General features: G+C 52.8%; 1 protein-coding gene across 4 annotated transcripts; it reads left to right on the forward strand.

The window, feature by feature from the left end:
- The first annotated feature begins 111 nt into the window (after positions 1–111).
- LOC125721780 (calmodulin-binding transcription activator 2-like) lies at positions 112–24,316 on the forward strand. 4 transcript variants are annotated; one of them, XM_048997844.1, is made up of 23 exons: positions 112–185; positions 4,062–4,179; positions 4,774–4,877; positions 6,158–6,225; positions 6,501–6,636; positions 6,765–6,836; positions 6,928–7,078; positions 7,639–7,785; positions 8,042–10,380; positions 11,204–11,330; positions 11,755–11,889; positions 12,873–13,015; positions 14,464–14,660; positions 15,381–15,459; positions 15,905–16,157; positions 16,293–16,663; positions 17,824–18,008; positions 18,114–18,363; positions 18,722–18,793; positions 20,065–20,085; positions 20,379–20,572; positions 21,035–21,109; positions 21,205–24,316. In XM_048997844.1, exons 2-23 carry the CDS (start codon positions 4,149–4,151, stop codon positions 21,266–21,268), a joined length of 5,214 nt encoding a protein of 1,737 aa, XP_048853801.1. In that variant the 5' UTR covers positions 112–185; positions 4,062–4,148; the 3' UTR covers positions 21,269–24,316. The 4 variants fall into 4 exon arrangements, with proteins under 4 accessions (XP_048853801.1, XP_048853803.1, XP_048853802.1 ...); XM_048997846.1 differs by having other exon boundaries at positions 20,379–20,515; XM_048997845.1 differs by lacking the exon at positions 20,065–20,085.
- The last annotated feature ends 12 nt before the right edge of the window (positions 24,317–24,328 follow it).

Raw genomic sequence — 24,328 nt, forward strand, 5'->3', positions numbered from 1 at the left:
TAATAATAATAATAATAATAAATGTCGGAAGGGTTAGAAATATATGTCTATTGACATGCAGTCACCCCAGCCTAGAGCAGTAAGGAGTCCGTTTCACCGCGCGCTCTCTCTCTCTCTCGCTGTCACTTTGCGCGATGACGTCAGTCTCAGAAAGAAGATGGCGGCGCTTAAGAAGAGGGCGGAAGGTGAGGGCAGATTCGCTGGCTTTTTCTTACTGTCTTGCGATGTTTCATATTTCGAAAAAAAAAATTATTAACCGGCCGCTACGTCCATCCTCTCCGACAGACCCGCTCGCTCTTTGCCGCTTCTTGACAGACCCCCGTCGCCGTTCTTGTGCTGCGCTGGGGGGGGGGGACGGTACACATTTGACTGGTTTGCGCTGTCGGCTTCACCAGCGTTAGCCAGCCGAGCACTAAGTCCGTATGACTGAAATCTGCACGCCAGTGAGCCCGGGCTGCGCACCGGCTGCCAGTGGATGGTGTGTTCGCATACCCCTGACTGCACACCTAGCCGCGCCCGCGGCTCTCTCTGCACGTCCGACCTGTTCCCTGCGCACACTAAGCCGCGATGGGCTGCCGCCTGTCCGTGTCTAGCTTTGCTAAAATGGTCTCTCCCGGTTCGCTGCAAATGGGTAGATGGACCCCAGCTCTCGGTCGGCTGTGGGCTTTGGGGGGGCGTGCACTTGGGCCGACATCCCGGGCGTAATTTAAGGCTAGCAGTGGGGGTACGTTGGTTTAACACGCTCAGCTGTCTAGCTGGTTGCATATTCACTTTTCACGCCCCCCCTCCCCGCCCCCATGATGGCAAATCTCATGGCAACAGCTGGATGTTTACGTGCAAAACACTAGCAAGTTCCGCTCCGAGGCGCAAGCAGTGCCCACCCGGCTTAGGTGAAGCTGACGGGGGGGCGCGATCGCGCAACACCGGGGGTGGGGGCAGGGTGTCGCGCGCCGCAGGACCCGTACAGTCGCCCATGAGCTGCGGTGCGGTTTCGCCACCGGACCACCGTTTCCTCTTTGCCATGCAACAATGAAAGAGGTGCAGAAGTGTACAGTAGAGGCATCCCCTCCACCTCCAACATGCGTGTGTGCTCCGTGGCCCGGACGGACGGTTTCATTAGTCCGGAGTGCCTCCGTGTGCCTTGTCGGTGTCATCGTCTCTCCCGCTGAATTGAGCTAATTCGCCGGGGCCTCCGGATACCGTTTCAGCCCTGTCACACGAACCGCGCCGAACCTTCTGTACCCCTTGGCCACCATCGATTATTCATTGAAACACATCGGGAGAAGTCCGTATCGAAAGTATATGCCAAGGCGCATCCCCCCCCCCCATCCCTACAAGCTGTAAGTCATTCAGGAGAGAGGTGATTCTGTGGCTGTTGCGTTACCAATGAGATCATGCCTGCGGATGCAATGGGGGATGAATCACAGAAATACAGGCTGAAGTAGATCACAGGGATCCACCTGCGTTTGGCCAGTGGACACGACGCTGGTGACCGTCAGTGGCATTTGGCATTTGGGTGAAAGGTCTCGTGATGATCTCTGTCCCCTGTGTTCCGATGACCGTACTTCGTTATTAAATGTTGTATGGGTTTTACGGTCGGGTTCCTGTCGGAAGGGTTTACCGTGAAAGGCTTAACGTGAGACTGGGGTTAGGTGTCCGGGAGTGATTAGAGAATACAGAAGTGGAAGTCAAAGCTACGATCGCTTGTCAAAGTGCAACTGTGATAAGAAGATGTAGGCTGGTGGGCAAAGGTCTGTTAATGAGTCACTCTGCACCGGCAGGTTATCGGGTCCAGTCCCTGGTGGGTATGACCAGATCAAGGACTGTTTATAATCAGGTTATGTAATAACAGATTGACACATTTGAGTGCGTGTTGGGGTGCCTTGTGTCTGCTTGTATGTGAGCGTGTGTCAGCACTGCCACTTATTAAGTTATTCCCTCCAGATCCCTTCATTCTCCACATGTACTTGCATCTGCATTTCCTCTCCGGGAAGCGGAGATTTCAACACGCAGCCATTTGTTCTTAAGCCGGAACGGAGCGCACCTCGCGCCCGGCACACCGCTCACCACTTGTACTTTCCGAGACCTGTCTCTCCTGTACCGTTGTGTAAACACCGGGGAAAAACAGAGACTTATTATGGAAAAAAAGCAAGAGTCCATCTGGGCTGCATGAGTGCCGTGGGTTGAGTGATGTGTGTGCCGGCGGTGCGTAAATTGGGCCTCGAACCCGTCCCATCCCGGGCAAAGCAAACAAAACATACATGGCTGAGATGATGTTTCCCGCTGCCCTGTTCAATTGGGCAGTTCAGCGTTGCCCCCGGTGTGGGTTCTGTACCCACAGCGTGTCCAGTTACACTCCAGTAACCTTATTCCTAGAGAACCGGGCCTCCTGCTCACATCCCACACATCCCTCGGGGCCTCAGGGCCCCTAGCGTCTCTCGAGGGCTCGACTCATGATTGATTTAACGCACTAATGACAGTCAAATTACGCCTGCTCCACTTTTTTAAAGATGGTAGTCGTGGCGGACGCTCTCTCCCGGCGCTGAGGTAATTACACTTTGGATTAGGGATGTGTCTCGTATCCGGGACTCCCGCGATGGCCTCCGTGTCACCGTTCGGCATAAACCGAATTAAGGATCGTTTTTGATACGCACGGAAAACATTGAAGCCCGGAATGTATAATTAAGTGTAATTACACACTGATTTTCCATTAGTTAGTTATTAAAAGACATGGGATGTGTAAGCGGCTGTTTTCCATCTTACGAGACGTGCCGAGTGTCCCAGTCGGAATGTCGCGTTCCCATTATTTATCTATGAATAGGAGTGTGTTGATTCTGGAGAATCATTCTGGGTCTTCTCACCCATGCCGACATCCATCTTGATTCCTCCTGCGCTGTCGCTTGGTGAGCTGGTGTGATTCTTGGCGAGTTTGGGTCGCCTTAACAGGCCGCCAGTCGAACCCTTAATGGTTTAATCATTATTTTTGGCCAGCCAGGTCCCACACCAGTATCTGTATGGAGGGTTAACCAAAATGACCGCAGAATGTTCCGCCATCGTTCCGCGCCGCTCGGAACCCTAGCGCCATTTATACGTTGCAGTCTCACGGTTACGTCTCTCCCTGCTGGTCGCCGATCCGCTGTGGAGCCCCCCATCCCTGCATTGTTATTCTGCGTGGGTATAAGCAACCCCCCCCCCACACCACCCCGAGCTGGTGGTATCTAGGCAACAGGAAGAGGAGAAGAGGAGGAGGAGATTCACTTGGAAGAGGAGCGAGGAGGGATATCGGCACTAGGGGGATGTGAGAGTCATCCGAACAAGAAGTGGGTCCTCGCAAACAAGCAAGCAAATAAGGAAATATAGACGTTTTGAACATGGGGGGAGTTCGTCTTGCCCCCCCCGTCCAGGTGAAGCCCAAGGGTGATTCCTAGATGGTATAGGAGGGTCCATAATTCATACAGGAGGGGTCAGCCTTATCATTAGCTAATGATACGCATGGAATCGATGAATGACAGGAGGGCGGCATTCCAGGGACCAATCAGCTTTTAGCGGGGGGCCAGTGCCCCTTTGAAGCCCCGTCGGAAGTAGCCCTGGCTGCTGGTTTGGATGTCTCCATGCCTGGGGGGGGGGTGGTCCTTACAAAGTTCAGTGTATTTCAAAGACCCCCTTTCTCGAGATTCACAAGCAGACCCGTCTGTCCGAATGGGGTCGTTTGTGCAGGGAATGTACTCTCACACGGGGTCCCGGCCGCCCCGGTCTGCTCTGCAAATAGCTACGGGTTATGTAAGGTGCGGGCTCGCGGTCGGTACCGATCCACGTGGTCCGCACGACCTCTCGAGCCTCCCACGAGAACCATATACATCTCTGTTTACAGCGTGGGCGATTTGGGGGGGGGGGATTCTGCCACAGACATTTCTGTTTTGTAACAGACGTGCTTCTCTCTTCTAAGAGCTCAGAACCTTCACACGAGACCTTAAGCACGTATAATGTACATTCGGGTGTGTGTGACCTGTTTGGCATGATTCACACGCGCCCTCTTATCCCTCCTTCTTTCTTTATGGCAGTGACAGCGGCTGGGTGCCGGTGGCGCCAGAGCGCGTGAGTGCCCCCTGCTGGTTGGAGGAGCCCTTTGTCGCTGGGGTCGCTTCACCATGAACAACAAGGAGAGCACTACTGAGTCTGGTGAGGCTGGGAGAGGGTGCTGGTTTTCGGTGGGGGTCAGGCGTGTTTTCACTTTCGAGCGCCGGGCTCCTGGTGAAGTTGGGAGTCGAGCGAACGCCTCCGCACTGAGTGAGAGGGGGAGAGAGCTCACAGCTCCACACCGCCACCGTCAGTCCCTCTCTTTCCATCTCTCCTTCTATCTTTCTCTCTCTCTCTTCCTGTCTTGTCATCTCTCTCCTCCTATCCTTTGCTCCTGTCCCCGCTCTGTAACTTTGTTACTCTATTGTCTCCCTCATCTGCTCTCTTCTCCCCTCTTTCTGTATTCTTCTCTTACTACCTTCCTTTCCTACTTTACTGCCTGCTCTCCACCCACCTCTCTCTCTTTCTCTCTCCTCCTGTTCTCTCTTTCTCTCCCCCTCCTATCCTCTCTCACTCTCTCCTTCTGTTCTTTCTCTCTCCTCCTATTCTCTCTCTTTCTCTCACCCTCTCATCCTCTCCCTCACTCTATCCTTCTACCCTCTCTTTTTCTCATCCTATCCTCTTTCTCCTGTCCTTCCCTCCCTCCACCCATCCTGTCATCTCTCACCCCCCCCCCCCCCCCCCCCGTTCCCACAGATAATAGCAAGCAGATGAAGGTGTTTCTGCCCAACAAGTTGCTGGAGTGTTTGCCTCGCACCTCCACCCTGCCCAAGGAGAGACTACGCTGGAACACCAATGAGGTCAGCAGGCTGGGGGGGGGCGGGCGGGCATTGCTGGACTCGGCGTGATGTGAGGTCACTGTCGGTGGGGAGCATAGATGTCCCCCGGTCGGATAGAGTTTGAGACAGCGGATTGGAACCTGGGAGAGGCAGAGCGCCCCCAACATGTCATCGCCTGACATTGCAGGGCTTGAGTCGCATAGCAGATTACACTGTATTGGTGGATATCAGATTAAAGTGTATTTGTGGATAGATCAACAGATCGTTTTATTAGGTAGATGTCGTTGTAATTCATTTTAATTAACCATCAAGACTAATTATGCAGCTGGTATCCCGTCCAGTGTGTAACCCAGTGCCCTGTGCTGCTTGCGATAAGCCCCAGATCTCACTGTAATCCTGCCCGAATAGCTGCTTAGGAGATGAATACCTGGGGTCTTACATCTGATGGGTAGATGTTATAAATTCCATGCATCTCTTTTGTTGGTGCGCTACCGCAGTTTCAATAAAGAATGCAAGAATGCGACTGGCGCGGCGAGTCGTCACACATGCGCCTTTGCCGGCGCCTCGGAACCCCCCCCCCCCCCCCCCCCCCGGAGCGGCAGTGCAGCTGTGAGGTCTCGCTTTGCTGCGAATTCCTGCCGCGCGATGAGACGGCCAGAACAGAGCAAAGAAACAAGCGAGCTGATGGATAAAACATGCAGCGTGTCTGCGAGCATCCTCAGCTGTCATGCCGATCGCATTAAATGCGTCGTGATTGCGACATTTCACTCTTTTTTTTTTTTTTTTAAACCTGGTATTTTAATGCGACCTCTTCAGGTGTGTTTTACATGTTGACCAGGTGCTGATAGGATCAGGGGAACGGCACAGGAAAATGGTTCTGAAATTTAGTATTTTGATGCCGTTTAATTTGTTGATCACATGATTTTACTTGTTTATTTTTTTTTCTCTTCATATTTCGTCGGTAACATTGAGTGTCTGAGTCACGGTGATCTTCACTGCTGTTGGTCCCGAAACAGCAGAAATATTCATGTGATTATTGGTGTTTAAAATCGCACTGTGACACGATACGGCTGGTGGTGCTCCTCAGATAATCAGCAAGTGCTGCGTTTGTGCTTAATTGCGTTCTACTGTCAGGACTGGTTGGCTGCATTTGAGCTTGTGTTTGATGGGACGTCCGGGGGTCGTGGTTTTAGATGTGATTCACATCTTGGGGGGGTGCAAAGAGGTGGGAGGAGCTTAGTGTAAAGGGGCGGGACACAAGTGGGTGAAGGACCTGGCATTGAACCTGTGTACCGTTGCAGGAGATCGCGTCCTACTTGATCTCGTTCGACAGACATGAAGAGTGGCTCTCCTGCACCCTGAAGACCAGGTATGCCCCCCCCCACACCTTGGGGACAGGATTACACACCACCAGGCAGCTAACATTTGTCTGTGATTGATTTTAACCAGTAACCCCCCCCCCCCGAATGGGGCTAATGTTTAAGAAAATAATCAATTAAATTAGATTTTTTTCCCCCCTCCTAATTCACTTATTAAATAGATCTCTGAAAACGATATTATTGTAATTTAAAAATGACAGAGAAATGCTGTTAACGTCACACTCATCAGCTCTGATATCTGCTGTCCCACCCTGCCCCCCCCCAGGCCCCTCAATGGATCCATCATACTCTACAACAGGAAGAAAGTGAAGTACCGGAAAGATGGCTACTGTTGGAAAAAGAGGAAAGATGGGAAGACGACAAGAGAGGATCACATGAAGCTAAAAGTGCAGGGCATGGAGGTGCGCGCCCCCTACATGTGTGGATGAGAAATGACAGCTTGTCTGTCTGGTGTATGATTACTGAACCCTGGAAAAAGACAGAATATCGCTCTTATAAAGTGTAACTTTACTCTCCGTTGTCCCTGCAGTGTCTGTATGGCTGCTATGTCCATTCCTCCATCGTCCCAACATTCCATAGGAGGTGCTACTGGCTGCTGCAGGTACGGGTGTCTGTCGCTCTGCTTTGGTTTGGGCGCGCTCTGTTTTGATCAGTGTAGAGTAATGCTGAGAGGGCACCCGGCCTCCCCGCAGAACCCGGACATCGTACTGGTGCACTACCTAAACGTGCCGTCCCTGGAGGACTGCGGGAAGGTGAGCCGGCCGCTCCTGTGCGCCGTGGCCGAGCGCCGCGACAGCCTGCGCTGGAGCCGCGAAGAGCTGCTGTCCCAGCTCAAGCCCATGTGTGAGTGCCGGCCAGCCCCGGGCCTGTCCCTGCGTGTCACTCTGTGTCACTGTCCCTGTGTGTCACTGTCACTGTGTGTCACTGTCCCTGTGTGTCACTCTGTGTCACTGTCCCTGTGTGTCACTGTGTGTCACTGTGTGTCACTGTCCCTGTGTGTCACTGTGTGTCACTGTGTGTCACTGTCACTGCGTGCCACTCTGTGTCACTGTCCCTGTGTGTCACTCTGTGTCACTGTCACTGTGTGTCACTGTCCCTGTGTGTCACTGCCCCCGTGTGTCACTGTGTGTCACTGCCCCTGTGTGTCACTGTGTGTCACTGTCACTGTGTGTCACTGTCCCTGTGTGTCACTGTGTGTCACTGTCACTCTCTGTCATTGTGTCACTGTCACTCTGTGTCACTGTCCCTGTGTGTATGTCTGTCTCACTCTGTGTGTGTGTGTGTGTTTTTAGCTGTCTTTGTGAGTGTGTTTGAGTGTGTGTGTGTGTGTGTGCGCATGCGTGTGTATGCACACACTCCTCAGTGCCTCGCTATGCGTTCTGAGCCCCCTCATCCCGGCCCAGTCCACAGCATCAAGTGGTCCTGCGGGAACGGCAGCAGCAATGGCTCCTCGGATCTCTCCATCGAGCAGCTGGTGCAACACATCATGGAGTCGCAGCAGACCAAGCCACAGCCCCGCACGCACGCCTGCCTCTGCAGCACGGCCCTGGGTACGCGGGCGGGTCGGGGGGGGCACCCTTATGGGTATGATGATGAGTCAGACGCATGGGGCCTTATTGCACTCATTCATGCATTTATTCATTTGTTCATTTATTTTTGAGGTGCTCCTTTATTAGATGAAGGATGGTATTTTAAACTTGCATGAATCCAGAGCAGAGTGACGTATCCATGCTCATCCCCACCCCCCCCTCCCCGCGCCCCGCCCCGTTCTGCCACCCAGCCCTCATTCTCCCGTTTCTCTTACAGCCTCCCCAGGGGCCAACATTCCCCACCGGTGCAATAGCACCAAGCACCGGATCATCTCCCCCAAACTGCCCCCCCACCACGCCGATGTGCAGGGCCTGGCCTCCGGCAGCGAGGGAGGAGGCTGCCGCGAGGCGGAGGGGAGCGAGGCGCCGGCGGGGGTGGGAGGCGCAGCGGGTGGGGCCGTGCCGGGAAAGGCCCAGACGCCGGTGACAGCGGTGCGGAGGTTGGGCGTGCGGAGCCCGGCGGCCCCCCAGGACGGCGCAGGGGCCTCCCCCTGTTCTGGCGCCGACTCCTCCTCCTCCTCCTCTTCATCCTCCTCTTTATCCTCCTCCAGTCCCCCGAAGCCGCACCAGGCCTCCTCTCTCACCCTTGGCAGCAACGGCGCTGCCTGCAATGGTTTCTATAGCAACCAGCAGAGCCTGGCAACCGTCACCTTGCCCCAGAATGCTGTCATCGTCATGACAACCGCCATCAGCCGAGCCAAGGACGGCGAGGACGCCAAAGGGGAGCGGGCGACCCCGGCGTCGCCCTGCCTGTCGGTGGCGCAGTCTAGCTGCCTGGTGCTGTCCCCCGTCCCCCCGAATCCCGACACGCCCCCACCCCCCTCTGCCTCCGCACCTCACACCCCCGTCTCGGCCGCAGCGGCCGCCAGTTCCTGCCCCACCTCCGGGGGGCCCCCCACACCCCGTACCGCCTGCCCCACCCCAGGCGTGGCCACTCTCAGCCTCACCTTGCTGTCCAGCCCTGTCATTGGTGGCCTCCTCCTGACGGACCGCCTCCTTCCCGGGGCCGACCCCCCTGCTTCCCTGTCCCTCCTCTCCCCACACCCTCCTTCTCCATCCCCGTCTCCCCTCCCGGTGACATCTGGGCTCTCCCCGTCTCTCTCTGCCCACTCCCCCCACACCCTGCCTCCGTCGTCCCCTCCCTCGGGCCTGCCCTCCTCTGACACCCCCGTGGCTTTCGATCCGGACTCTTTCCTGAACAGCCCCAAGCAGGGTCAGACCTACGGAGGCCCCTCCCACCCGCGATCGCACCCCAGTCCCTCCCCCACCCTGTCCCCGTCCTCGCAGGCCCCCTCGCTCGCCCTCTCCCTCTCACCTGCCTCCCCGCCCTCATCCTCCCCACCTTCCTCACTCTCCTCCTTCTCCTCGGAGGCAGAGCGTGGGAGAGACATGGACCGGGAGTCCGCCCCCCTCATCCCCACCTCACCACACCTCTCCTTCCCCCTCTCCCCCTCCCAGCCCCCCTCCCCCATGCCCCCCCTCTGCCTGGAGTCCTCCTTAAACCTGGACACCCTAAATACGCTGGAGCCAGTGGACCCGGCCAGGGGGGGCAGCGTGCAGCTGGCGAGGGCTGGAGATGAGGATGGGGGGCGATGCCTGGAGGGACAGCCAATTCTGGGCCAAATGCTGTCCCTGAATCCATCAGAGGTGGCCCGAGATCCGGATCTTTCCGAGACAGACCTCAGCGGGCCTAAACGGACTCGGGAGCAGTGGCCAGACGATCAGCTCCTGCCAGGTCTGAAGGAGGAGGATCAGGAGCAGCGGCAGCTATACCTCCTACAGTACAAGCCGCAGGAGGTGCTGAAAAGGGAGGTCCGGCAGGAGGAGTCTGCGCAGGCGGATGGGCCGCAGCGGCCGACCAATCAGGGCCTGAAGAGGGAGGACCCTGGGCCCCAGCCACCTGTGCTCCCCAAGAAGCAAATACTGCCGACAGGGGATGGGCGGGGTCTCGGGAGCTTGGTGGTGAGCTTCAGGAGCAGCTGCCCGGGGGCGGTCAGGCCCTGGGTTCAGATGAAGGAGGAGTCGGCCTTCTCCTCATCCTCCTCTTTGTCCACCTCCTCCTCATCTTCTTCCCGCTTGAGCGGTTACGAGGCCGAGGAGACTCCCATGGACACCAACCACAGCGGGGACGATGTGGAAAGCGAGCAGGAGGCGGCAGTCCGGCAGTCCCACTCCGTGCCCCAAGGAGGCGACGGCGGGCCGCTGGAGGCCGGGGCGGCGGCCGGAGATGCCTTCGTCATCTCTTTCGACAGCCCCTTCCCGGACCTCATCTCTGAGCTCATGGCCGAGGACGGCCGGCCGGCCCAGAGCGGTCGAGCCGCTTCCCCCTCACCCCAGACCCAGCCCCTGTCCTTCTGCTTTTCCTCCCCGGCTCAGGCCGTCTCTCTGCCCACGGCCACCGGGGGGCGCTATGTGGTGGAGTCGCAGGCCTTGCCTGCACCATCCTCGCTGCCTTTTCCCTCGTTGTCCCCCTCGGCACCGGCTGGCGACCCTGACACTGACCTCCATGCCCTGGCCACCATCACAGACTTCTCCCCAGAGTGGTCCTACCCGGAGGTGAGGGATGGGCGGGGCTTATGCCTGAATGCATAAATTAAAAGCGCATGCAAGAATTACGATACATAGTGTACATAAAGACAATGCGCATGTATATTTAGACAAGGGTAAAACGGTGTTATGTACAGTACCAGTCAAAAGTCTGGACACACCTGCTTTTAATGCATTTGTCTCTGTTTTCAAGTGAAGTGGGTCTTTATTGTCATACGATTTATATACAATCCGCAGCACACAATGGCTTGAAGTAACGTTTGCACTCTTCAAATTAGCCCCTTCTGCTCTGATGGCCGCACTGCAGACTCTCGGCATTCATTCACCCAGCTTCCAGATGTAGCCAGCTGGGATGCTTCTCCAACAGGCCTGGAGGACTCTTCACAAGTTCAGATCAATTCGGTTTATTTCTGTATAGCGCCTTTCACCCTTTCGCCCCGAGGCATTTTACATGGTATGTTGTGATACATTCCTGTATCATTTATACAGAATAATAAAAAAATTGCATGTTGACATTATAGAAAATATTATAGAAATAGTTCTGGACACAAGTCGGCTGTCTTGTCGATCCAACTCATCCCAAACCAGCTCTATAGGGTTCAGGTCGGGGGGGCCTGATCATCTGTCACAGCACTGCGTCTCTGTCCTTGTTCACAAGATAATAACGTGCTTACATATCCTCCAGGTGTACTTAGGGACGGTATCTTGTTGAAAAGCAAATGATTTTCAGTGTGTGTGTCCAGGTTTTTGATTGGTACTGATCAAATCGTCTGATAGGAGAATCAGCTTTTATAGCATGGCAGTTGAAATGCTTTTCCGTTCTTTGCCACAGGGTGGCGTGAAGGTGCTGATCACGGGGCCCTGGACAGAGGCGATGCACCGCTATACCTGCATGTTCGACCACAGCACCGTGCCAGCCTCCCTCATCCAGCCGGGGGTGCTGCGTTGCTACTGTCCTGGTGAGGCTGTACTCGAAACTCCCACCAGATGCAGACAAAGTGTGTTGCTTTCATTAGGGAGCAGTGTTGCGTAGCTATATGTCAGACGCAATACATCCCGCTCACACTAGGTGGCAGTGCTGCACCGAAATTGCACCCCCGTGTGTCATAATAGCACTTCGATTGTGGCATCAGCGTTCCATGTTAAGATGCAGCGAGGGCGGACAGTTCCTGCTCTTTAGGTTATGAGAACACGCTGGTTTCCCTCCAAAATGCATCGCTCAGTATTTCTGCAGTCCTTATTAGGGCCTTGCCCTGTCTTACCTGGTGTGAAACTGCTGGAATTTCTGTCCCACATTTTAGCAGCAGCTCGGTCATCCCGTAACGGCAGCGGTTATTGCGGATATTTCCGGGGTTCTAAATGACCTTCGCTGTTTCCTCACAGCCCATGGAGCCGGCCTGGTGTCCCTGCAGGTTCTGGAGGACACGGTCAGGGTGTCATCCTCCGTGCTGTTTGAGTACCGCCCACGCAGCGCCTCCTCCCTGCCTTCCTCCCAGCTCGACTGGCTCTCCCTGGACGGTGAGTTCGCACCTCCTCATCCTCCTCTTGCCCCCTTGCTCTCCTGCTCCGCACATGCACGCCCGGATTTTGGGGCCTCGTTTGTGGGAGGTGGGAGTGTGAGCTCTTGGCAGGAACGGGTCAGAGCGAGGAGGTGTGGCGGATCGGAGGTGTAGGGGGAGGCCGATCCGGGAATTCGAGGAGGGCAGGAGGAGGTGTCGCGAATGCCGCCAACCTCCCAGCGACAACAAACCTAGTCACAAGGTTTCCTGCCTGCTCGCTTTTCTCTGGGAAGAGCTTTAAATGGGAATATCACCCTGAGACTGACACAGTGCCTCCGCTGGCTCAGCATGCGAGGAAATTAATTACCAGGGCAGAGCTGGGCCGAGGCGTTACAGTGAATGTGTGTGTGTGTGTCTGTTTGCCTGTATGTATGTGTGTTTCCAGATTTCCCCACAATGTGGATAAAAACCTGTGTAGATCATGTTGGGACCATTTTTCAAACTCAGTTTTATAAAAATTGGTGACTGCAATCAGAAAACTAAAAATGCCAGAAGTTGTTGCAGTTTGTTTGGTTACTTCTGGTTAAGGTTAGGGCTGGATGGGGGTTACGGTCGTCATTGCCGGGATTAAGGTTCTGCCCATAGAAATGAACGGACAGTCTCCACAAAGACATGAATAAAAGTGTGTGTGTGTGTGTGTGTGTGAGCGGGGGTAGTGATGGCAGATTGTCTGGAGAAGGACACCAGTCACTGTCCCCAGATGGAGGCCGCTGGCCAGTCAGGGGTGTGTAGTGTCCTCAGCGCAGGGGGGAGAGTAACAGTCATCAGGCCCATTTATAGCGAGCGGCTCGTTCAGCCTGGGTGGGGGCAGTCGGGTCCCGTGGATCACAGGTAGATATGGACCACGCCGCCCGCCTTTTGTACCAGTGGCAGGTTACAGCTGTTCCTTTTGGGTATCTGCCCCCCCCCGCCTCTCCCCCAATCCCCCCTGTCCCGCCACAGACAGCCAGTTCCGCATGTTCATCCTGGAGAGGCTAGAGCAGATGGAGAGGCGCATGGCGGAGATGGCGGCTGGCAGCGACCAGCGGCAGCAGGCGAGTCAGCGGCCCACCACGGACACGGAGGAGAAGGCACCTGCCCCCCAGGTAACCCCCCCCACAAGGCCACCAGCTTAATCCAGACCCTCATGATACACGTACAGGAGAGCTTAAGAGGATCAAGGTGGAGTTTCCAGTTCTGGGTTCCAGAACCAGCAGTGCCAGATGAGGGAGACGAATCAGCCCATAACATCCCCCCGGGGGGGGGCCCTGTGCCTGAGGAAAAGGGAAGTTTATTACAGGCCTGGGTGCCTGGTGTCAAACAGGAAGTTGCTTGTTTTGAAATAGCGAAGTCTCTATTATAAGTGAAACTAAACACATCAGATCAGAGGTGTGATGAATCAAGCTGCGTCTTCCTTTTATTTAGAGTGCATATACCTCTGAGAGGGCGGGGTTTATCTCTAGGATCGTGCTATTGGATGAAAGTAGGTCGCCCCTGATTGGTTGAGCCGATGTTGAAACTGATAGGAACGGACATGGGTAAATAGGGAGGCCGATTCATCTAAACTTCTATTCGAAATGACAAAAAGTAGTAGAGCAGGTAGGGGGAGCTCACTTCGCAGTCGAACCCGTGACCCTGGGGGGGGGCGCGAGCCCGCAGCACAGGCCGTTGAGCTGACCCCAAAGGCACGCTGACAACACGATGAGGCTAAACTTCGGTGGGGCTGAAGAGGTGACATCAGTATGAAAATCAGGTGTTCAATTTCCCGGCTGGCCCCCAAGGGGGCCAAATTCACGGGAAATGACAGCGCGGTGCATTAACTGACGCCATGCGCTGGTTCCCGGGAAGCATACCAAAAAAACGTCCAAAGCTCGCCTGGCTCAGGGCCCAGTACTTTCTGGAAATTCATCCATTCTGGCACATTAATGAGATTATCTAGTTAAATATGTGGATAGGCGGCGGAGCTGTTAGCCAGCCAGTAGCACTGCTGTGCTGTTCGCTACAGCTTTGGCCCGCGACAGCTAGCTGCGATATGCACTGTTTTCTGCCACCTGGCAGACTTCCCTGCATTTTTTTCAGCTGTGGGTGGTTGTATCTCATGAATTCACTTTTTTTTTTTTGCATGGCTTGTACCGTATTTCCATGTATATGACAGCACGGTGAATCACTGTAGCGCTGACGCAATTGTAAGCGAAGACCTGTAAGGTTACGGGTTCGAAATGAGCTCAGTCTGGGGGGAGTTTGCGCTTAGTTTTGGGGTTTACGGCAGTCTAAGAACATGCAGTTCGGAGAAACGCCGCAGAAATCGCAGCGCAAATTTCCCTTTGGGTGTATGTGTGTGTGTGACATAAAGTGTATGTGCACTGCAAGTGATGGCTGTCCCATCCAGGGTGACTTCTAACCTGTGCCCAGTGCATTCTGGGATAGGTTTCAGACTCACACTACCTTGCACTCGTTAAGTATTTAATAGAAATGAATAGATGCATATTTGAATGATGTTGCAAAGCTCGTGGAGTCTAATCTTATGTCTGTCTGGGACCCCCCCCCCCCCCAGTCTGGCCCCTGGTTCGAGCAGAGGATAGTGGCTGTGTGCGAGAGCATGATGGCCAGAGGATGCTGGACCGGCGGGCGCGGCGATGGTGATGGCGGTGACAGGCTGCTGCACTCCGCCTGTTACCGAGGGATGACCCTCTTGCACCTGGCAGCCGCCCAGGGCTACGTGCAGCTCATCCACACGCTAATGCGCTGGAGGTGCGTAAGCCGCGGCATGGCGACGCGCCGCTGCTCGTCCCGGCTGACGCCCCGCCTGCACTGCGAAGCCCGCCACTTCATCACTGGAAGTGCAGCAGCTGTGCGACAGCCGCTCTCAGTCAAAGAACGTTGCGTTTAAATTATCTCGAAGTTGGTGTAAAACTATTTCACATTCCTGTGAAAGTGAATCAGCGTAACCATTTCAAAACCTCTCTTGAAGTCAGCCCAGTATTTGCAGCAGCCGTCCAATAAACCAGTGTATTTTTTTTTTTAAACTGGACCGCTACCCCAATACCTCGTTGAGTTATTTAACTAATTAAATTAATTAATGGAGCCGGTGGGGAAATTGAGTCAATGCTTGTAATGGTTGGGGTGCCCCTGAGGAGAGGTTTTGGGAAATGAAACGGTGTTCATCTGGCCGTGTAAGGTGATCTCGGTAACGTTTTCGGAGGACGGGAGAAATTCGTGCTGGTTTTCATTGCGTGACTGTTAATTTGCATGCATTGTGGAGTAGATTTTCTGAGCAAATATATACTTGCTACCCAGATAAACAGCTTTAAATAGCTTGTTTGACTGCCTAAGACCGCTGTACACATCGAGAGATTAAAGACACTACCACTAGTGAGAAGCCGAGCTTATGTCACTTCTGCCTTTTGTTAATGCATTTAATCAACCTGCTTTTACTTTTTCTGCTCCCTGCCGACCTCCCCCACCCTCCAGGAACGTGAACTCAGACAGTCTGGACCTGGAGCAGGAGGTGGACCCCCTGAACGTGGATCACTTCTCCTGCACGCCTCTGGTAGGTCTGGACCCCAGCTGGACCCCTAGGGCTCTGCTAATGTGGTCCTCCTGTATTCAGGCCCTGAAAGTGGCAGTGGGGGAGGGGTTTAAAATCCAGCTGGGTTCAGTGCCCCTGACTGTCAGGTCCCTGGGAGGACTGAGCCTGGGTGGGCATGAGGAGTCAACTGCAGAGGATGAGGTGCTGTCCAGTCAGCTTGGAGTCGGGCTCCCAGCCCAACTAGCTAGCAAACATGACTCAGAGTCCATAAAAGTAAGAGCAATAAAAAAACAGAAATTAAAAAAGAAATGCAGTTTATTTCTCGGTATAACTTCCCTGTCACGCAAAGCCAGCTGGACGGGCTTCCTCTTTTTCAACCCCTCATGTAGGATGTGTAAGCAGGATGTTAGCACAAAGGCCTCCATAGCCACCTAAGCTGAGAGCTAGCTGACGTCGTCTTTTGCAGATGTGGGCGTGCGCCCTCGGCCACCAGGGGGCAGCAGTGCTACTGTATCACTGGAACAGTCTGGCTGTGGACATCCCGGACTCCCTGGGGCGGTTGCCCCTGGCCGTGGCTCGCTCCCGGGGCCACACCCGGCTGGCCGACTGCCTGGAAGAGCTCATCGCCCAGTGGGGGGCCGCAGGTGAAGGGGCTGACCTGGGCCAGACCACGCCACTGCCGCCCCCACCCTCACCGCTCTCCAGCAGCCCTGACACAGGTCATTGTTCTCTCTTTTCCTGCAGACCATAATATTCCATTTATATTTAGATTTACATTATTCATCTCCATGGTAACCATAAATTACAAGTCATCTGAAGGTTCTTCTCCTCTCTCTGTGGCTTCTCCCACCCAGGTCTGAGCTCCTGCAGCAGTCTCGCTTCCCCTGGCGACCCTCCATCGCGATCTCCTAGCTCCGCTTACTCCAGTGGCTCCGCCCCCCCCAGCTCACCCCTCCACAGTCCCGCTGACGCCATGGACACCACAGGACCCTCACCCTCTGGGTCTTCACCACCGTCTTCACCGCCTGGTACCTCACCTCACCTCCGGCTGCCCCTGCCTCCCTGGGAGCCCACCCAGGAGCCATCCTTCCTCATGGAGTATGAGTCAGCCGGCAGCCCCCCTGGAACGCCTCATTCCAAGCATACCGACTTTGAGGCCGAGCTGCTTGGTTTAGGCGAGGATGCTGAGAATGAGGACTACCTGCCAGCTGTGGAAGACCTTCAGGTGACACCTGTGCTTCCAAATACCTGCACACAGGCTTTATAAACACTTGCCTGTACTGCCCAAAGACTTGCACACGGGTTTTATAAACACTTGCCTATACTGCCCAAAGACCTGCACACAGGCTTTATAAACACTTGCCTGTACTGCCCAAAGACCTGCACACAGGCTTTATAAAGACTTGCCTGCACTGCCCAAAGACCTGCACACAGGCTTTATAAACACTTGCCTGTATTGCCAAAAGACCTGCACACAGGCTTTATAAACACTTGCCTGTACTTCCAAAAGACCTGCAAACACGCTTTATAAATACTTGCCTGTACTACCCAAAGACCTCCACACAATCTTTATAAACACTTGCCTGTACTGCCCAAAGACCTGCACACAGGCTTTATAAACACTTGCCTGTACTGCCCAAAGACCTGGACACAGGCTTTATAAACACTTGTCTGTACTGCCAAAAGACCTACACACAGGCTTTATAAAGGCTTTCCTGTATTGCCAAAAGACCTGCACACAGGCTTTATAAACACTTGCCTTGTACTGCCCAAAGACCTGCACACAGGTTTTATAAACACTTGCCTGTACTGCCAAAAGACCTACACACAGGCTTTATAAAGGCTTTCCTGTATTGCCAAAAGACCTGCACACAGGCTTTATAAACACTTGCCTGTACTTCCAAAAGACCTGCACACAGGCTTTATAAACACTTGCCTGTACTGCCAAAAGACCTACACACATGCTTTATAAAGGCTTTCCTGTATTGCCAAAAGACCTGCACACAGGCTTTATAAACACTTGCCTGTACTTCCAAAAGACCTGCAAACACGCTTTATAAATACTTGCCTGTACTACCCAAAGACCTCCACACAATCTTTATAAACACTTGCCTGTACTGCCCAAAGACCTGCACACAGGCTTTATAAACACTTGCCTGTACTGCCCAAAGACCTGCACACAGGCTTTATAAACACTTGCCTGTACTGCCCAAAGACCTGCACACAGGCTTTATAAACACTTGCCTGTACTGCCCAAAGACCTGCACACAAGCTTTGTAAACACATACCTGCGCTGTCCAAACAAACGTACACAGGCTGCATAGACAAACAAAGCTGTCCCAAAATTAACTCCTCTGGTTCTCCTCCACTGGTCTCCTTGTCCAGGTGGACATGGTGACTCTTGCAGAACAGATCATTGAGGCCACGCCAGACCACATAAAGCAGGATGAGCTTCCCCGGGAGTCACCACTCCGGGAGAGGCAGGATAATGCCACCATCCCCGACACCATGCCTTGGCTGGCCACCTACCTGGACACGGCAGACACTCTGCCGACACCATCGGCACCTAGGTTCTGCTTCCCTGTCACTCATGCTTAGCATCTTCTAGGCAGTGATTCTGCTGTGGACGCTCACCATCTGCTGTCCTCTGTTCTTCCTGTTCCGGGCGGGAGCAGGTGTGTCCGATCCTCGCCGCTCCCGCTCTCTTCCAGGTCTCCCCGCTCCCCACAGCCCCCGTCTCCCCTTGGTGCCCTGGCACTCCAGCGGCTGCGTCCACCCAACAGCGCCGCCTGGGCCGAGTTCCTGGGTGCCTCGGCCAACAGGCGCATGGAGCACGACTTCGCCCTGCTGACTCTGAGTGACAGCGAACAGCGGGAGCTCTACGAGGCCGCCCGCGTCATCCAGAACGCCTTCCGCAGATACAAGGTGTGTGCCCATTACCCAGCATGCCTTGCGGTTAAAGCTGCGAGCCGCTGATCTTCAGATACCCCCTGGGTTTCTCGTCACACGCTGCTGATTACCCAGCATACCCTGGGGCTAAAGATAAATGCTGCTGATTTCCAGGCGTCCTTTGGGTTCTGTGTCATGTGCTGCAGATTACCCAGCATACCCTGGGGCTAAAGCTAAATGTTGCTGATTTTCAGGTGTCCCCTGGGTGTCGTGTCGCCTGCTGCTGATTACCCAGCATGCCGTGTGTTATGCCCTGTCCACGAACCTCTCCCATGCCGCCCCCTCCCCCCCCTCCCAAGGCAGCTCTCTCACCACTCTTTGGCCTCTCTCTCAGGGTCGCAGGCTGAAGGAGCAGCAGGACATGGCGGCCGCCATCATCCAGAGGTGCTACAGGAAGTATAAGCAGGTACTGCTCTTCGTCAGTAGGGGGCGCCAGCGAGCCATACCAAGCCGCGCCTCCATCCTGCGGTGGCACTTTTCCAGACATCCACACACCTGCTGGGGACTCATTCCATGGCGCCACGAAGAAAGGGCTTGTAATTGTGTATGGTTGAAATCTAAGGAGATTTCAGCAGTTAGTTCCTCCGGGCACCTAACTTGAATTGCTATGTTAATCATATTAAGTCTGTGCACACATACAAGCCCTGCCAGTTGCTCTGAATGAAAGTGTCAGATACGTAATTTAATACAGCAAGGTGGCCCTAACCCTGCTCATACCTCAGGGACATTGTCCCTGTTTGCTTCATTAGATCCGATTTTCCTGTGTAAGCCGCACTAAGGCCTCAGTTCCTGGACGTGGCCTCAGTGGGTTCCTGGGCCCTCACAGCCAGCCCTGTTGCGCTACAGACTGTGCTTTCGCTTAGAGTTCAGCTCCTGTCCCAGTCGCACGTCGCTACTCTGCGGCTCAGATCTCCAGACCTGTTTTGGGGACTAAATTTGTTTATTGTTGTTTCTGTGTTTTTGATTTGCTGGCCGACGTCCGAAATTGTGACTGTCGCTTCGCTTGGACGTCGATCAGAGCTAGCTTTCTGCACACGCGTGTGTGTGTGTGTGTGTGTGTGTCTCTGTCTATGTGTTTGCACAGATCACATTTGGAGACCCCAAAGTGCGGTAAAACCTGAACCTTCCTTACTTTTGGGGACAAAATATGTGCAATAGAATCCATAATATAATCAAAATAGTAAAAATGCCGAAAGTCTCGTATTTTGTTTGGTTACTTATGGCTAAGGTTAGGGCTGGTTGGGGGTTAAGGGTGTCGTGATTGGGATTTAGGGCTATTCCCCTAGAAATGAGGGGAAGGTCCCCATTTAGATGGGTACGCCAACATGTGCGTGTCTCTTTGTCTGTGTGTGTGTGTCAGTGTGTTCTGTGCTCTTTCTGGTCGGCACATAAAGAGGTTCCCGTCTTGTCTGACGTGATTGTTAAACCAAAGGCACCGATGAGTGGATGTTCCTTTATCTTGTCTTTTGCTGGTCAGCAGCCTCAGTGGCGTAACAGCTCTTCTCTCTTTGTGTAAACAACCAGGCAGTTCACTTTGAACCTCCGTCCGGTTAAACAGACCCCCCTTTGTTTCTGTGCGTGACTAACTCAGACTAACGCTTCCTGTATCTCTCCCCCTCTCTCTCTCCCTCCCTCTCTCTCTCTCTCCCCTTCTCCGCTTTTCATTAATCTTGCTAGCTTACATGGATAGCCCTCAAGGTAATGACTCCAGTGGATTTTTTTTTTTTTTGTCTCTAAACCCCCCACCCGCAGAAATGTGTAAATTTGCAGAAAGTCTCAGTTGTGTTGTACAGAGTAGGAGATCAGCATGCCGGGAGATGTACACGGGATCTCCTGCCTCGACGCTAAAAAGAACATAAAACTGTGTCATGTGTGGATATTTCTGTCTACCCCCCCCCCCTTATGAGTGTGTGCATGTAATTTTGTGGTACTCTCTGTGAGGTCTATGAGTACTCTAACAAACACAACCACCGCCCACTGCTTCCCTCCAGTACGCCCTCTACAAGAAGATGACGCAGGCGGCCATCTTGATTCAGAGCAAATTCCGCAGCTACTACGAGCAGAAGAAGTTCCAGCAGTCGCGGCGGGCGGCCGTGCTCATCCAGCAGTACTACCGCAGCTACAAGGGGTACGAGCGGCTCAAGCAGGCCCACCGGGGGGCCGGCCCACTGAACGCCAAGATCAGGTACCTCGGTGACCCCGCTTCCTCAGCATACAGCTCGCAGCCCCACATGGGAGCTGTCGCCCCCTAGGGGCAGATTAATGCATAGGCCATCCAAGGCTGTAGCCCAGAGCCCTACCTTCAGAAAATTGGCTACAAAACAAACCCGAGTCTCCATGCCGATGTCAGCCTAGGGAACCTGGATAGGTCAATCCGACCACGATCACCCAGCACCCCAGGGTGTCTGAACCTAAACCATTTCCAGAAAATTTCAGTTATTTTATGGGGAACCTTTTCTGGAAAATGACCCATCGCAACCATTTTCACAATGGGGTCCATTAACGGAAAAGTGTGTATAATCGGGTGTGCTGTCTGCACCTGAGGTCAGACTAGCGTGACACCCCCGTCTCCCCTCGCTGTGCATGAGAGGTACGCCCCCCCACCACCATCAAACCAGAGACAGACCTTTGATTCTTACAACCACAGGGGGTCTTTCCTGACAAAGAAGCAGGACCAGGCCGCCCGCAAGATCATGAGGTTTCTCCGCCGCTGCCGGCACAGGTAACCCCTCCCTTCCCCATTCCAGCCATCCTAGCTACCCCCCCCCAACATTTCTGGTAATTTGTCACCCCCCCCCCCAAAAAAAATACATGCAGGATCAAGGAGCTGAAGCAGAACAGAGAGCTGGAGAGGCTGCAGAAGCGAGGCCTGGCCTCCTGATGGCGCTGTTTCACACCTCTGCGGTCGCTCCTCGTGTATTTTCATACGGACGTTTTGCTTCTTGGGCAAACACTCCCACGCAGGAGTCGCACAAATTCCCTCCCGTGACACTTATGCTCCCTCCTTCCCGTACGACCCCCCCCCCCCCCCCCCATCCCCGCCCACATGATTCGCCGGGACGGCCGCCACCATCCCGTCCCTCTCGCTTCCCTCTTTCTCTTCCCCTTTGTCATCCTCTGCCCTTTCATCTCTTGAGAAAGAGAAAGGAGGAGGAGGCCAAACGGGGGGGAGGATGGGCGGGGGGGGGGGGGGGCGCATCTGCCTTATTTTCTTTTAATCTTTCTGCCCCGAACAGAAGGAGTTTACGCGACTGGGTCATTTCTCCACTTCAGGCGATTATTCTTTTTAAATGTTTTATCTTTCCTTTCGCACAGCAAGAAAAATGCTTTTTTTTCAGAATGTATTGTACTGTTGTGGTATTCTTACAGACTATATATACAAAAATATATTACATTGTTAATGTCTAACATTCTTATTTATTGGATATATACCTTTTTTGAGGCATGTTTTTATATTACTGTACCTTCAGATGGGGAAAAAATAACTTTATGAAATGGCTGAAGAATCGACTCTCTTAACTTGAACCTGTGACGCACCGACAGATATTACAAGTCATAAAGTCTTAATCCAGAGAGGTTTTCAATGTTTACTCTGCTTTTTTTGTGCACCCCCCCAAAAGTTACAAACTAGCGCGTTCGTTTTTTAGACTTGGACCAATGCCAGACTTAGCAGAAGACTGTACCATTTGAGGCTGGGGGGGCAGGTTGATGGGAGCTGAAATGAACGGATGAGGTCCCGAGGGTCTGCCAGTGACGTCAGTATGCGGGACAGCAGAGCCATTACCGTCACGCCAGTTGTATTTTTACTTTTTTTTATTTCGATTTCCGAAGCGTAATCGACTGTCATGTGTGAAGGCCAAACGTGGAGATCCGAGGGACACTCATACAGGCGTCATGAGACGTGATCTTTGTGTGGCTAAGTGCTGGATTTGTGCATCAGCTGCCGCTGGTCTGATTGGTCCAAAAAAGCGTCGGTTCCTCGCTCACCCGCTCGTTTTGGTTTGGACCTGCTTTTCGCTCTGCAGTCGTTTCTAACAGATGACTGCACGATAGCGACACAGGCTACCTGTACTTATTCCTCAATGTGCTATTTTTTATTTATTATTATTTTTTAATTCATTAAGTGCTCGGTTATGGAAGTTGCAGGCGAACGTGCAACCTTGGCTCAGTATGAGAAGGACATGAGATTGCACATGCAGCGCTGTTTTGGTATGTGTGTGTGTGTGTGTGCGTGTTTGCGTGTCTGCGTGGTTACCCGTGCATGTGCCTGTTTCCGACGACTTGTAGGTTGACTCTTCCGTCAGGTTGCAGTTTGTGTTCAGGTATTGGTGATGGATATGGATAGTGGGGGGGGGGGTCAGGCTGGCAAACGTGACAATCCACATAGGCCTGGTTTTGGGAAGAAGGGGAGATCAGCGTGAACGGATGAACGGAATCCGATAATCTCTGCTCTGAACCCCGGAGAGACGATTCGGTTGAATTTCCAAGGCAGGGTTAAAAGGGGAATGTAGATCGTCAAGTTTGTGCACCTGAGAAAATTACAGTAACGTGCCTTTATGCTACGGGAAGAAGCAATGTCAAGTCAGATCTAGAACAGGAAAGGGTTTGGATTCCCCTAAACACGAAGCCTACAAATATACGCAGATGTGGCCGGTGGTCTTACCTACGTTTATAGAATATATTCAGCGATTGGTTCTGACTGGGGATGTCGCATATCAGTTTGTAATTGTGTTGACCAGGAAGGGTCTCCTTTCTCCATCCCAGTCCGCCCAGTAGTCCACTATAGGAGAACTGGTGAGGTAATCTTGAGCAGCAGATATGTTAATGACAGACACTAACACAATGTCCTTAATTTCATTGTTTGTTTTTATTATTTTTTAACCGCTAGCTTATTTCACGGAGCTAGTTATAAGTTGTATTGCTGAAAAAGTTTCAGGTAAAAACAAAGAACTTGTATATGTGATGTATGTACAAAATGATATTTTACTCATTTTAAATGTGCAGTGCCTTAAATTCTTATTTTGGTAGCTGCAGAATCTTACTCGGTAGAAATGTCAAACATATGTGAGCGTATGATGCAATGTTTTTACGTGTCAAACCAGAACACCGCGTGCAGGACAGTTCGTATACAGTATATTCCTGTTTTAAAGGGAATTCGGATCCAGCATCGTAAAGACTTACGCGTGTTTTGTGCCGGTCCTTCAGACGCTGTGGGAAAGCTGATAGCTGACGGTGAGTCGAGTAATTGCGATGATTTTCCTCCAGGGGAATCCATTTAATGCACATTCGGTTTGCGTCAGGGTTCCAGTGTGGTCTTGAACTAGTTTAAAAGTTTACGCTGCGAGAGTTCGCTGGGCACTGCACTTTTAAAAGAAGCCAATAAAATCAACGGAACAAATATTTCTCAAAAACAATGACTTTTTTTAACACTAACAATCAGTCTAGGACTTAGCTCGAGGAGGACTGAATTTAATAATTATGCATTAGTCTGTAAATAATGTAAAATACGAGACAGTTGAGAATATATTTAAAAAAAAAAACAACGAGCTTTCTGGATTAATGTGGAGAAAATATTATTCCGCATTTTAAATATACTGGTGTCTATGATGAAATTGCATGTTCATATCCAATTTTATTTTGAAGTCTATTTTTTCTGTACCCCCCCCCCCTGTTTTTAAAGACCGTGTGATCAGTGGCTACGGCTTTGTTATTTAAATTGCTCTGCATGAGTTTCAATCTTTTGCGTCACTTACAAAATATTACGTATGTCACGTGTCCACGTCATTCACTACTGGTGTTTAAACGCTTATTTATATATAAAGTCATTTAAGATTTTTTTTTCCTCCTGTGCTGTAAATGTTTTTATTTTCCTTGATTTTCGGATCTGTTAATATTTCTTAAGAATGAAAATAAACTGAATATTGAAACACCCCATGAGTCG

This window comes from Brienomyrus brachyistius, unplaced genomic scaffold (assembly GCF_023856365.1).
Source record: "Brienomyrus brachyistius isolate T26 unplaced genomic scaffold, BBRACH_0.4 scaffold35, whole genome shotgun sequence".
NCBI classification, from domain to species: domain Eukaryota; kingdom Metazoa; phylum Chordata; class Actinopteri; order Osteoglossiformes; family Mormyridae; genus Brienomyrus; species Brienomyrus brachyistius.

Coding starts and splice junctions, on each gene's coding strand:
- LOC125721780 (XM_048997844.1), top strand. CDS start 4,149: ATGAACAACAAGGAGAGCACTACTGAGTCTG. Junction 18,364..18,721: donor ACGCCTTCCGCAGATACAAG/GTGTGTGCCCAT, acceptor CCTCTCTCTCAG/GGTCGCAGGCTGAAGGAGCA. Junction 18,794..20,064: donor GCTACAGGAAGTATAAGCAG/GTACTGCTCTTC, acceptor TAATCTTGCTAG/CTTACATGGATAGCCCTCAA.